The sequence below is a fragment of the Talpa occidentalis genome, unplaced genomic scaffold, assembly GCF_014898055.3.
Source record: "Talpa occidentalis isolate TD23 unplaced genomic scaffold, MPIMG_talOcc4v2.1 talOcc4.8, whole genome shotgun sequence".
In the NCBI taxonomy this organism is placed as follows: Eukaryota; Metazoa; Chordata; class Mammalia; order Eulipotyphla; family Talpidae; genus Talpa; species Talpa occidentalis.
Window position 1 is genome coordinate 83,970,534 of NW_023605194.1, and position 15,223 is coordinate 83,985,756.

A 15,223-nucleotide genomic window follows, 5' to 3' on the forward strand; every position below is an offset into this window, starting at 1 on the left:
TAAATGTTTAAAAATAAATAAATAAATACATCTTAAAAAATATATATATCAAATGTCCCAACTTTCTTGAGCTACTGGCCCAACTCTCCATGTATTCCTACTATATCCTAGGAAGCAGAAAATTTCATATCCAAGTTGTCTAAATTAAATTGAAGATAGTTATGAAGAGCAAAAAGAATTTGAATCTTAAAATTAAAGCTCACTAAAGACGATTGCTATGTCTGTCATCATCACCATTCCACTCTCTGGCACTGAGCAGAATACCTACCACATAATAAACGATCAATACATATTTGTTTAATATATCTAAAATGTCTTGATGAAAAGGGAAATTGTGAAAATACTAGAATTGTGGGGTTTGGTAAAAGAAAGATTGTAAGTGACAAATGTGATTACTGAGTTGAAAAAAACAGATCTGCCACCAGATCTCTCCTTAGCTGCTTATTGATATTCATATGAGTGAGGCAAGTTCTAATTTCCTTTTGTCTTTGATTTCCATATTATAAAAGAGAATAATAATGGCATCTGTCATATTTTAAGGACTAATGGGAGAAGTAGTCTCAAATTATTTAAATATTTTCAAGGAAGAAGAAAAGAAGGCAAGTTTTACTTTGAAAAGAATCATCTAAAGGCCACCATTCGCTCACAGATGTTTTCTTTCTTTAGGCATTTTTGCTACTCAGTGATCCCAGAACACATCTGTGCTTTATTTCCTCTGATCACCCTCTTAGGTTCCTCATCAATTTTCTAGAGCAAATGTCCTCACTCCATCAGAGGCCTCAAAATGTGGACTCATTTCCCCCGTTTTTATACAGGAAGATGATGTGGAGTAGTAAGACTTTGGGCTAATTTTAAAATTTGTCTTCTAACTCTTACAACCTCAGTGAACTGTGCTTGAATTACTTTAATATTTCTGAGTCATGCTTCCTCATCCTTAAGCTAGGTCGTGTTTGACTGAGTTGTTAACAAAAATTGAAAGGTATGGTCCATGCACTTCTTGATTCCATAATTATTTCTAAGTGTCTGTCATGTTGCAAATGCTTCCTATATTTGGGGAAAGAACCAATAACTAAATAACAGTATTGTTCTAGATTTAAATTTGAAGAATGAGAAGCCAGTTTTATGAGAATCTGGGCAAAGTACTTCTGGCAGAAATCAGCAACAAGTGCAGTTATCTCTGGTGCAAGAAAGACTTTGTTATGTTCTGAGGAGATGCTCTGCTTAGCTGGCTGGAGTATAGGTGTGAGGGAGGAAGGTCCTGTGATGAGGTTGGAAGAGGAAATTCAGAGCAAGGCTTGTAGGGCTCACGTGCTGTGGTAAAGAGTTCTTAATTTTCCATTATCTTGATAGGAAGATGCTGAAGCTTGTGAGCAGGGACTTGGCACACCAAGTTATGGACCTAGTGTAGGGCCTATCCTTAATGGGGAGTCAGTGAGTAGTGACTATTCTCAAGAGCTGGTAGTGGATTTTTAAGCATCTAGGACTAATCTGTCATTAATCCCAGCCTGTGTTGTGGGAATATGAGAATATATGTTGCCTATTTGCTTCTTTAATAATGCTGTTAATTCTTTGATGGTATCATCTACAATATGTTTAACTTTCCATCCTCCATAATGGTAAATCTAGCCACTTAATGCTTTTAGGCGTTCATTCATCTGGAACATTTTCACTGACATCAGGGTTCATTTGTGTCCCATGTGAAGTACTGGTATGTTGTTGTTTTAGCCAGGCCTGTGCTCCTGCAATAACTCCCATTTCCTATTTTTAAAAAGTCCAAAATCCTGATTTTGGCACTCATGGTCCTTACAGTGTAGTCTGAAGTTATATATTATTTCTTCTCTTTGTGGATTTTGTATTCCCATCAAGATGAAGATGTCCCCTCAAATTCCTTGTTTTGCTACCTATGAACATTTTTCATCCCATCCCACTCTAGATGAAAGTCAATTATTTCATCTAAATCTTTCATAGTCTTTTATGTCCTTGAAGATGAATGCAGTAATATCTACCATGTGAAGTTTACTTGTGGATCCTTTCCTTTTTCTGGCCTCTCCAAGGACTTTGTGCTACTTACAACATAATTTGTATTTTGTGGCCCCTCATTAGATCTTGCACAATAGAAGGACTCCATAAATATGTGCTCAATGCACACATAAAGTGAAAATTTTTCTAAATTTGTTAACAATCACGGTTAAATTTTAAAGTGAGCTATTTCCATTCAACATGAAACTGATAATTTAGACTACTGCACTATGTTAAACTTGTACCTCAGACTTACACCTCTCATTTTTCTGATATGCCTGTTTTTCTCTCAAGGAACTGCCAACACAGCAATTGATAGCTGAGTTATAAGCAGATATACTGTTCCCAGGAGATAATCCGTAGTCTTATGAAAATGTGTCTTGGCAATTGTACTTCATGTCAGTGACAAAACATCACCCCCACATGTTTATATAAATGTCATTATTTTTATCCAAGTTATTCCAGCTTGAAACATAGAAATCGTCTCTGACATTTCTTTTTCTTTGATCACTTACAGTAGATAAATATATAGAGAGAGTATATATTACATGTATATTTATAATATAAGATAAAGAGCAAAATATATTATACATATATAGTATATATATTATGAAATAAAAGGCAAATTATAAAGTGCCTTTTATTTTATAATTTCACGATGGACTTTGTCATTCTACTCCTTTTTCTCTTGTCATTTATAACATAATATTTTTCTAAACCTGAGTTTATCTCATATTTGATATTCTTGTTACAGTGTCTTCTATTTCATAGATAGCTTTGAATTTTGCCAAAATATCACTTTCCTCTGATAAATGCTCAGCAGCAACTTCATTATTTTCTATAGAGTAAATTTAAACATCTTACCCTGGCATCAGCACTTTCAATTTTTTTTTTAAAGATTTATTTATTTATTTATGCAAGCACTGGGTACAGTCAGAAGTGTGGGATGATGAAAGAACTCACTAGAGCCAAAGCGGGGAGCAGAAGAGGCAGAACAATGAAGTACACTGCTGAGGGGAGCAGCGGGTGCAGCAGGAGAGGTCTGCGCACCACGTGAGACCCTCCCCAGGGGCCAGGGATCAAACCAGTGCTGCAGAGGCTGTGGACAGCTTTGCAGCCCAGCATGCAACTGCTGCACCACCGGGGAGGCCCTGCATCAGCACTTTCTAACCCTGTACTAATGTGTCATTTCGTTACCAGCTCCTTTTTGTTCTTAGTGGCGTCCATATAGCTGGGCTACTCCCTGCTCCTGAAGTAACCTTGTACCTCAAGTTCTCGTTTATACAGTTTCACCATCTAAAATCCTTTTCACCCCCCACATTCTTTTTCTGTACAAATTCTCCTCATCCCTTATGACTTAGTTAAGCTGAATATCCTCCAAGGAATCTTTCCTGACCACAGAAGGAAAGTCACAAAAATTTCCTCATTAGTATACATTATTTTGATTTAAAAATCTTAAGAAATTTGGTTTCTTGCTTAAATATACTTGACTACAAAGGCTACTGTGGATATTAAGTGTTGAGTTTGGTTATCAAAGAAGGACTTGTCACAACAAGAGGAACTTAATAGTTCATGACATGGAATTAACCTGTCTTTTATCTGTGATCTTTTCCCTATTTCTTGCACTCATGCCTTTCTTTTCTCTGTGCGTCCATCAAAACATGAGCAGAGCAGTTATGCATTCTCCAAATTCTGTATCAAGTCTTTTCTCCTTAGAATTTTTTCCTTGGTGACTCTGTCTTCTCCAATGAAAGATAACATTTGAGCCATAACAATTTCTCTAAAACAATATATGGTAATTCATTTTATTTTTTTTTTAAGATTTATTTATTTATACAAGAACCGGGGTACAGGCCAGATGTGCGGGAGGGTGAGAGGATTCACCAGAGACAGAGTGGGGAACAGAACAGGCAGACTGACTGAAATACACTGCTGAGGGGAGCAGCGAGTGAGACAGGAGAGGTCTGCTTCATCATGTGGGTTTCTCCCTGGCTGGTGGGGATCGAACCCGCGCTGTAGAGGCTGCGAACAGCTTCACAGTGCGACGCTCAACTGCCTGCACCACCAGGGAGGCCCATCTTACGGTAATTTAAAGATGATGATTTAACTCTAAATAATATTAGTTAACATTTATTGTACATTTGTTCTCATATGCTAATTATTTATATGGCTATTTTATATCACACACACAGAATTTTAAAGTGACTAGTGTTATTAGCCCCATTTTTTTTGGGGGGGGTGAAAACTAACACATCTGAAAAAGTACTTTATTTGTAGTTATCCTAAAATTTATTCATTTAAATTTTTTTCATTGAGTGGCTGCTTATGAACTATGCTGAGATCTTGATTGAAAAATCAACCAAGAAGATAGATTTTGAAAGCCCAATCCAAGGGAGAAAACTGTATTTTCTGAAAGAAAAGTTTTCAGAAAGACATCAGATCTTGAACCAATCTACAAATTATTAAAATGATTATAGAAGAGTAAGGAAGGGACCTGCAAATGGAGAGTGACCTAAATTAAACCAGTGAAGCCTAGAGGGAAGAGACAAGAGCCTGGAGACACAAGAGATGCTGGGTCATTTCAACCTTGCAGACCTTGTGAAGGAAGTTTCGTGAAACCAGAGAAATTTAAGAAATTTGTGGAGAAATTTAAGTAAGGGGCTGATGTAAACACATTTGAACAAAACATACAAGCTGCCAAGTGGTGCAAACATCTGTGTGGATAAAGGGAAGAAAAACTGGGACACCACAGGAGAAGTTCAGGTGGGCAATGATGGCTGATTTGACTGGGTAATGCTTTTGGGATTGGCATGAAATGCATAGATTTTGAAGGTATTTAGAAAGTAGAATGAAAGGAACTTGTGATTGAATAATTATGAGCTTGAGCTTGGATTAGGAACAAAATCTTTGAGAGTTACTGGATTTAGAAATATGCTGAAAATGAGATAACGGGAAGTGCTGATGGAAGAATCAGGGGTGGTTACCAATTATTCAGCCAGAGCAAATAGAACAGAGTTGCCATTAGCTGAGATGGAGAAACTCCATTAGAATAAATTTTGGAGCAGAAAATCAGGACTCAGACTTGATTTTGCTAAGCTTGAGACATTCTTTTAAATACATAGGTCTGGAACAAATTCTGAGTAGAGTGAACGGAGTCAGAAAAAAAAAAAGAGGACTGACTCCCCTCATTATAGCTGATATTGGATTGGGAGCAGGAACAGTGAAAGAAGATAAAGAGCAGTCAAAAAAAAAAAAAAGTAAAAAAGAAAGAAAGGAAAAGGAAATCTACAATGATTTGGTGAGCCAATATAAAAAGTGATGATTTAGTATTTTCTATTTGAATTTGGTCTTTGCTAATTTGTAATAAAGCTACTGAAAAATCTTCAACATTAAAAAAAAATCAGTAGGGAGGAGGAAATTGAGTACTAGAGGTCAATTGAAGATAGTATTTCAATTAAGAGAGAATAATCTATTTACTTAAATGCTCCTAAGAAGTGAAATGGGGCGAGGTATGAGAATAGGCTATCAACAGCGCCCGGTCTTTCTTCTTGACTCCTGGAAACATCAGTAAGGGGAAAAAAGTGAAACCATAAGGACATATATACTGACTCATATATTCCTTTAACAGAATCATTTCTGCAACCATGTCTGCAGTCTGCACTCCCAACTTCTCCCTCTTCTAAAATTTCATTTTCAGTGGGGTTTTACCAGAGGTACATGGATACATTCAATCGCAGAAAATAAGACAGAGGAAATGATGAGGTTGGGTGGACTGGAGGGACCCTCTAGGTGGTGACCCCCTAGAGATGCAGACTTTCTGACCAAATGATCTCAACGCACTTCCCGATCTACTTGTGGGTCACAGAGAAGCTTGGACTGTACTCAGCCTCTTAAGCTTGTCCAGGATCCAGAGCAGGAGCTTAACTGCATATTGAGTGAAAATAGTTCTATCTATATTATTTACTGATAAGAATAGTCACGTTTGTTTGTTTGAAACATTTTATTTCAAGGACTCTGAGAAATACAGTATTTTATTTGCGTATTTTTCTAAAGGTCATGAGTTATCTTAGCTCTCTGAGCCACGGCACTGCCAATCTCAGAGAACAACTGGAAGGATTGTGATTCTTCTGGAATGACAGCTGAGATGTCATCACAAACCATTTAGAGGCTTTTAAATCCTGTCAATTTTGAAAAGGCCTTGACACAGCTGACATTGACAACAAACCATTGCATTCAAATGACTGCCTTGTGAATGATGTCTGTGGTGGGTGTTTAAAAACAATTTTATCATAAAGATCCAGGATAGTTTAATACTCCTGCGGTTTTGTTAACTGCAAGTTATGCAAGCCAAATTGCTCTTTTCTCCACCAGAAGTTTTAAATTCTTTTGGCTTTTAGCAAATTATTTTAGCAGAAAGAATACATTTCAAGTCTACCTTTTGACTCTCTTGTGACCCTAAGCTTTGCTTCCTATATTTTCACATAATTTGAATGAAAAGTTTTCAAGTGTGCTCTCACATGCAAATGGGCTAGCCTTTCCTCTTTGGAATGTGTAGTGGAGCAGGAGACTGTCATTATGTAAAGGGTGTGAGCACGCATATGTAAAACGCCCTGCTAAAATAGATCAGGCAGCATCTTACACTTCATTCACAGCAGAGCTGAAAAATTACTACTCAAATTAAAACCATCCATAATCATGTTTGGGGCTACATAATTCTATTTAATCACCATTAACACCTCTAGTATTATTTCATTTTTGGCATCATTAAAGACCAATGGATATGTTGAAAAATGGTCTTCAGGGTAGCTATTAAAGTTGCCAATAGTCAAGTTTCTGGCATCTAGAATGAATCCATCTCTGGGAGGACTTGTGTCCTTTTTGTTATGAATGGCTTTGGAGGCAGAGATGGCATGAGTTGGGAGGCAGTATTAACATCAACTGGGCAAGAGAAATGAAAGAAATCATCACATATGCAATCACCATGTATAAAACCAAATGTATACAGTTGTCTAAAAATAGATCTACAAAGGTTAGAGTTATCTGAAACAACTGGCAGGCAGCCGGAGTGACTGATTTCCTTTACCAACCCCCAACATTCTCCTCCAAGGTTAACTTATGTGGCCCAGGGAGGTGAGGAAGTTGAAAACAATGCCTGAGCACTTTATTTTTGAGTTGAAATGCAGCAACCATGAGGACCAACGTGATACTGCAAATTATTAGAAGAAATATCCCTGCCACATTTTTCCCCCTCCTGATGCCATATTTGAACCTGGGCTTCATAGTTTAAGAAGATATACAAATTAGAGAGAATGTAAGAAAAGAAAGCAAGCTTTTGATTGAAGGAAAGGTAGACTGTCTGTGACAAGATAATTTTATGCTTTTGCCTTTAGCATAAACACTAGTTTCCAGGCTGTTTCAAGGGCATTTCAAAATTAGTAGTAGATCTAGAGAAAGACATCTGATACCTAAAATCATGTGCAGGAGACGTCCCTCCTCATGATCTGTGTATTTTAAGGATCCCAGGCTCATCATTTTCTGTCTGAGGCTCAGTTCATCTTACCACTGAACAATGTGGGTGATTATAACACCTCCCAAGACAGTGACTGTGATGGTCACATGAGACAGTTCATGTAAAAACACCTTGCTGATGTTACATTCTTTAGCTCAGCTTTTCTTTCATTACCCCTGCCCTCCTCTTCCTACTTTTCTCTCTCTCTTCCTCTTTAGTCCTCCACACAGTCACCTCTTTCCTTTTAAGCAGTCCAGTCAATATTAAGATTAAATAAACATGATGCAGAAATCACTGGTATCCCGGAACTATGGGGGCCTCCTTTTGCACTCTGAGACCCTCAGTGCTTGGCTTCCTTTACTACTGGACCATCCTTTTAAGTCCTGGGTGGTCCTTTGTTGGACTTTTCTTTCTCTTCCTCTCCTTTGCTATGTCTACCTTGTCTTATTTCTCTCTACATGCAAATTTCTGGTCAAAGGTCACCAATTACTTCTTTTGAGATTTATTTCCTGATCCCATAGACTTGGATTTCCCTGATCTGTGCTACCATGTCCCCTATATTTCCCTATAACTGAACACTTCCATGAAGATGTTTAGCTTTCTCTCTTTAGGGACTCTGCTCTTAGCCCATCAGCATGGTGATTGGCATATGATAGGCATTCAACTATCAATTAGTGTACAAAACAATATCTGGAAACGATTCTATAGTTGGGGAGCACTGTTGGCAAACAGCTGCTTGTGGGGCAGCTCTGTTGTCAGAGATACACCTTCATGACAGGGGAGGCACTGTTTCTTCCAGCTCAACTTACATGCAATCTCCTTGGAGTACAAGTCACAATATGCCATGAATTGGACTTTCTGCATGGGCGACAGCTGGCTGGGAGCAAGGTGGATATTTAGATGGGAGACAGACACATGAGGTGGGCAACTTGGAGGAAACACATGGGAAGAGATGTGTGGAGGAGAGAAATGTAGATTCTTGGAAGTGATACTGGGAAGAAATACTAAGAAGAGACACATGGGTGAGAGAAATGTGGGCAAGACTGCTCCTTATCCTTCCTGGAGAAAACAGCAGTCCTTATCTTGATGTGGTATATTTTGAATTTTGTGTCTCTCTTTCTGTTCCAGCTCACTGAGAACTGCCTACGCCTTTTCCTGTGGTTACCTAATAGTAGGTACCTTAGATTTGTGGCAAGCTTTTGGATTTCAGCAGCCTGCTTCGGGCTGAGCCTATGTGACTGGGTATTTCCTCACAAGGGAATTTAATTTTGGAGAGTTTTATTGGGAAATGTTGTTTGAAATCCTTTTTTTCCTCTCTCTTCCTATGCACACCAATTCTGTTAAAAATCTTCCATGCTAAGAGAATGCTTCCTTTGCCTCTGTGTGCATGGATGACCTTACCCTTTGTGGAGCATGTACCCCTTAGCAGTTTCAGTTCTTTGGTACCTCTTGGTCAGCATGCTAACACTGTCTCAAAATGGCATCAACACACTGGGGATGTGGCACTTACAAATGCAAAGAAATACTCTGATTACAACACGGAAAAAAAAAAAAGCAACCTGACATTATAGTAATATCAGGAATATGGCTCAGTGTACATTTTAGTGGGTTTCTTTCTACCAATAATTCATATAACTATTTATTCCCCTAAAGATTCAGATTAAAGCTAAGCTTATTTAAAATAAAAACCTTTCCCAATATCCTCTCTCACTACTAGTAAAGCATTAGATCCTTTTAAGTAAATATTTATTTTTGCTTTTAATCATTTCTTGCTTTACTATTTTTTTTCTAGTTCTATAAATTTCATTTTTCAACTGAAACTTTCTTTTGAACTAAACCACAGTGTCAACCTATTTTGTTTTCATTCATTTCCTAATGGAGACCTGGCTGTTTCACATCACATTGTGATATCCGTGTCTATTATCTTTTCTCCTGCCTAAGCTGATCTACCCTTCCATAGAGGGACTTTGTCTTGTAAGACAAAGTGAATAGAAGGAACAGAATAAGTATTTATTGATGGAAAATAAAATATGAGCCAATGAATACCATTGAACTACACTAAAAATAAAAGCAAAATTCCAGACACAAATATTTAAAAAGTGTAATTCACTGACCAATTGGGATGTCTTCTCCTTTATAACTAGCGTCTTTTTGCTTTATGAGTTATAGTGTCCTCACAGTTGATAAATACATGTAAGAATTAAAAAATCTTATAAAAATATTTTATGACTTAAAAAATATCAATTATATTTGTTCCTGGTTAGATACTAAAATGAAGATGAACTTACATAATTTTTAAACATTATACTCTGACATGATTTGGCACATTTTCTAATATCACAGAACAACAGTCAATATAAACAATTTTCTCCTTATTTGCATATTTTCTACCTTGATCAATTTTTTTCCCATATAAAGGAATAATGATATAAGTAAAGTATATAAAAATGACATAAATATTAAAATACATCAAGATCCTAGCTTAATATGAAAATATTACTTCAAATTTTTGAAGATTTACTTTGTCTTGAAACCAAATAATATATTTTTCTTGGAAATTACCAAATATTATAAAATTAGTGGCCTTGGGCCTCTGCGGTGGCGCAGCGGTTGAGCACTGGGCTGCGAAGCTACCCGCAGCCTCTGCAGCGCTGGTTCCATCCCCGGCCGCCGGGCGAGGGTCCCACATGGCAGACCTCTCCTGCCCCGCCCACTGCTCCCCTCAGTGTACTTTTGTCAGTCTGTCTGTTCTGCTCCCCACTCTGGCTCTGGTGAATTCTCTCACCCTCCCGTGCTTCTGACTGTACCCAGTGCTTGTATAAATAAATAAATAAATAAAAATAAAATTAGTGGCCTAAATTGAAAGAAGAATGAATACAATTTTAAGAATTTTTTTTTCTTTACCACTCACAGTTTCTTACTGTGGGCAAAGTAAAAAAGTCATATTGCTTGTCAAATAATTTTCTTTTTCAAATCACCTAGTTAAAATCTCCAACTTACGCCTATTCTTTCCTACAGTATTTTCTTCTGAACATCTTCAGGTGTAATTCTCTCAATGAATACCTCTTTTTATTTGAAACTAATGATTTGCTAACATGTCTCAATAACACGTTCATATATATATCTTTGCCAAGTCTTCTAAAATTGATTGTCTTCATATGCTCTTAGAAGTTAGCTACTGTTGCTTTCAAGTTGATTCATGAACACTTTGCATGACTTATTTAAAGAAAAAAAGGGAAAAATGTTTCAAAACTCTTCTGAATGATGTAAACTCTAGACACATGACTCCCTTCATCACTCTTACCTGTCCTGTGTGGTTATATTATGCTTTTTAAAAAATGGATGCATTTTTACGTGAGGAAACAGGCTGAAAGAGATGGACTAGTTAAGCTTAAGATCACACAATTGAGGGAGTCAGAATGTGAATTTAGGTTTAGTTTTCTCCAGATTTTAGGTTTTTTACTAGCTTATACTCTCCACAAGTGTAGAAACTGGAGCAAAAGTGACACTCATGTGAAGTTCAGTTGCAATTATTATCTCATAGAGACCTCAGTGTTTAGTCTTTGTGTGCAATGGTTGCCTGTTAGAACTAGAAACTGAGAACCATTAGTCATGTCGATTTATAGACAGGACTGCTCAGTAAGTTTTGTCTAATTGTGTCAATTAAAAATTATTAAGTCATGCTAACAGGTTTTTAGATGAGGAAATAAAAACACAAGAATTTGAAGAGAAGGCAAATGGAATTTAATGGACATCTGGATAAGATGACCTTTTTATTGTTCTTTATTTTAAGAATCTGCCAAGGAAATTGTTTATAATTTGATTTTTTATGAGTCAGTTATACAACTATAATTAAATAGAACAAATGGAGAATGTTCTTGTGAACATCATTCTTGAATTAATTTTCTATTTATGAATATCAATTTCCAACCTCCATATCAAATATATTACCTAGTCTTGTTAAGTCTGTGTAGTTGATAAATCCCACCCTCAGTCTCTGCTACTGCCTCATATCCAAACTCATTAGCAGTATCAAAATGCTCATAATTTTTGGAAAATATTAGGGAACTTTGTACATCTATGCTATACCACTGTGCCCTCAGTCTGAAATATTCTTTCCTCACTTGTTCTCTTGATGAACCTTTTTCATGCGTGAAAAGCTCTGCAATCCAGCCTTGAACTCTCTATATTTAATCACTTTTTCCCACAGTGGGAATAAAAAACTATAAATGTGGTTTCATTATTACATTGTCTGTTGTGTATTTGACTGGTTTTATTACATGTCAATCTTTCCTTTCACTGTGACATTTCATTGTGGGAATAGGCACTCAAAAAATAAATAAACATACTAGAAGTTATACTATATTAAAGGTATAGCTGATAGACTACAAAGAAATACCTTGAAGACTGTAATTGGTATACGATATAAAAAGCAAATGCCCTTCAGTAATTTGAATTGGAAATAATTAATGGCAAATAGAACAAATTATAATGACTATTTCAAATATGTGTGTATGTGTGTGTATTCTATTAGACAATAGAAAAATTGTCTCTTCTTCAAGGAGACAATATAATCTATTACTTGAAAAGCAGCCAATAATTTAATTATGTTTTATTTAGTAAAAATTAATTAGATGGACAAATTATAAAAAATCTATAAAATTTTAAATCCTAAAATAATAACTACTATTTTAATTATTACTATATACATATATTATGGAAGAAAAAATTAAGAAAATAAAGCTCATTTGTCAAAACTATTATATAGTATGTCTGAACTCAGCTATAATTAAAATAATTTTATTAGATCGTATTAGAAGATTTTCCATAATTTTTTTGAATGTTACCCTAAAACGATCACTGTTAGTTAGATCAATTCATAAGAAGAAGATAATCTGACTTTCCAACCAATATCATAATAAATAGGGTATTCTGAAGAGTTGATTTCAAAGCCTGTTAGGGCATGAGACATTAATCAACTTGACAAATCTTATATACTACATTTTCAATTTTCCAGGATTATTTATTGATTCTTAGATGGCGACTGGGAAATGCATGTTGAAATAGCTCCACAGGAATTAAAGTCTTTTCTTTTCCCCCTATGAATTCCAGGTCATGCTTTAGCAGTTTCTGTCTGTAATCTTGTGTTAGGTCAATATGTAGCAGTAATATATGTCCATCTAAAACTTGAAGAATTGATAAGGCAACTTCATGCCCTAGATTTTCTGAAAGGTTTGATCTTCATCTATTCTGTCTACATAAGAACAAAAACTTTTTTTCATTCTCTGAATCCTAATTTGAGATGAAAAAAATACAGTAACTTGCCTATGAGGATATCAGTACTCTGTGGGGAAGGTGACTTACCCTTTTTACTTATAGTCAATACAGATAGTTTAATGTAGCTTTCTGTTTACTATTTATGCCATAAAACTCTTTGCATAGGGCCTCCAGGGTGGTGCAGTGGTTAAAGTGTCTGCACTATCAAGCTATTACCAGACACTGCGGCATGAGTTCTATCCCCGGGCAGGGAGATATCCACATGGTGCAGCAGACGTCTCCTGTCTTGCTCACTGCTCCCCTCAGCAGTGTATTTCAGTAGATCTGCCTGTTCTGCTCCTCACTCTGTCTCTGGTGAATCCTCTCAACCCCCACACCTATGGCCTACACTCCAGTTCTTGTATGCAAAAATAAATATTAAAAAAAAATTAAAAATGAAACTTTTTGCTTATATGATATATTCAATGAAAAATCAAATAAATATAAAATACAAAGTTTTTCTAGCTTTAAAACTGAATGTTAAAGTGGTTTGTGGAGTATGATCATGATTTTGGTTCTAGAAATTAAATTACCTGTAAATGAGATGTGACATACAGAAAATACTTCTGGGGGCTATTATCAGAATCAATTCCAAGTTTCTCTCTAAGTCCTTTTCTTTTTTCCTGATCTAAACACAGCACAGGCAGATCCTGACCACTTAGGATAAATGCCTCACTTTTTGGGTTCATTTTCACTACCAAGGCAGTAAAGGTAAACAACCCTTCTTTGGCAAAATAAAATGTTGTTACATGTCATAATGTGGACTTCCAAAATATTAAAAGTGAGGAATTTATCCTGTTGGTTAGTGGTTATTTGTTTTCCCTGACATTTTTTTTTTTAATTATAGAATTCTACTCCTCATTGTTGTCCATAATTTGCCAAAAGAAAAAATGAAAGTGAAATTAAATTCCTAATGCATATTGAAGTAGCTTTTCTGTAGGGTTAATTGTAGAGTTATTTATTTTGAGATATTAGTAATTTTCAAGAACCTGCATGTTGGGCTAAGAAAACAGAAATATAGGGCATACCCAATTCCAAATAGGGTATTGAAAAATGTTTGCTGAAACAGTGAACAACAGAGGACCCACTTAAGGAACTTCTATTGCAGTTTACAGACATTTTCTACTTGAGTTATAGTGACAATTTGATTTCCCTTTAGATGGATTTAGTGCCTTTTAATTGAAAGCAAATTTGCTCGGGGATGATACTTACTATCGTGGAATATTTTACTCACCTCTTTAGGGGCATTAGCTTCAATGAATTCAGAATAAATCATCTTGGCTTTGGAAACAATTTTTTCTGTACTTTCGGTTTTCTTGAAGTCTTCACAGGCAAGCCAGAACTCGACATTTTCTTCACTAAACTCCGATTTTAGAAATGTTCGAAAAGCGTCTAAACCAGCTATGAAAGATATGAGAAACTTTTGTCGATCATATAGCAAAGGAATATGACCAGAAAGTGTACACTGCATATACATTTGGGTATTCCATGGCAAATATTTATCATTCCTGTAACTATAATATTTATGTTTTAGTTTTCATCATGAGAACATCTTCTGTTGAATGAATAATCATAAACACAAAATAAATCTACCATTGGCTCCATTAATGAAGAAAATCTGTACTTTTGCCTTCCTCTGGAAAGTCTAGGAGCTATGTGTAGGAGAAAATCTTCACGGTGGCTACTTATAGGAAATCCCATGAACTGTGAGTTTTAGACCCACTGCACCGAGCTCTGGTCATGATAATCATATTGTTGCTAACTTGAGAGTAAGAATGTATTTGTTGCTTTGAGTTGGTGAAGAAATATAATTTGACGCTAAGAAGTTGACCTTACAGCAAAGAAGGAAGGGCTTGCATGTATTAGTTTGGTGTGAATATATTGGGCAACTCTAACATGTAAACTAGAAATAAGTAACTAGCAAGATAATTGGTCTGAAGGCTTCTCCCCTTTATGTGGTGATGGGCAATTTGAATTCAAGGAAGCAAATAAAAGGGGTTTTGTCCAGTGTTACCTTAAGGAAAACAATGCTGATTTATTCCTACCATTCTTTCTCCTGGTACTTGCTCTAACTTAGTATAGGCAGGTGTTTTCCACCTGCCCAACCCCAGGATTATCCCCAGCACAATTTCTCCAAAACCTTTTTACCAGCGACAGCCCTGAGTCCCCCACTTGCAGGTGTGTTTAGATTAGTATATACATGTTTTTTCAATCTAACAGTGCTTGCAGTTTGGAATTTCCCTAGATCACACCTCTCCCCATTCTTTTACTTTCATAAAATTTTCATATTTATTATTCTTTGCTTCCAGAGATATTTGAATTCCTGACCACTTCACTTTCCTCATCAAAATGTACACTGCAACTCTCTACTTTTTATAC

General features: G+C 36.1%; 1 protein-coding gene across 1 annotated transcript in view; it reads right to left on the reverse strand.

Moving 5' to 3' along the window:
• RGS21 (regulator of G protein signaling 21) overlaps positions 1-15,223 on the reverse strand; it is a 39,787-nt gene that overhangs the window by 1,175 nt on the left and 23,389 nt on the right. Inside the window, exon 4 of the mRNA XM_037497192.1 lies at positions 14,079-14,245. Coding sequence (XP_037353089.1) covers positions 14,079-14,245 — 167 coding nt within the window. The remainder of the gene's footprint in view (positions 1-14,078; positions 14,246-15,223) is intronic.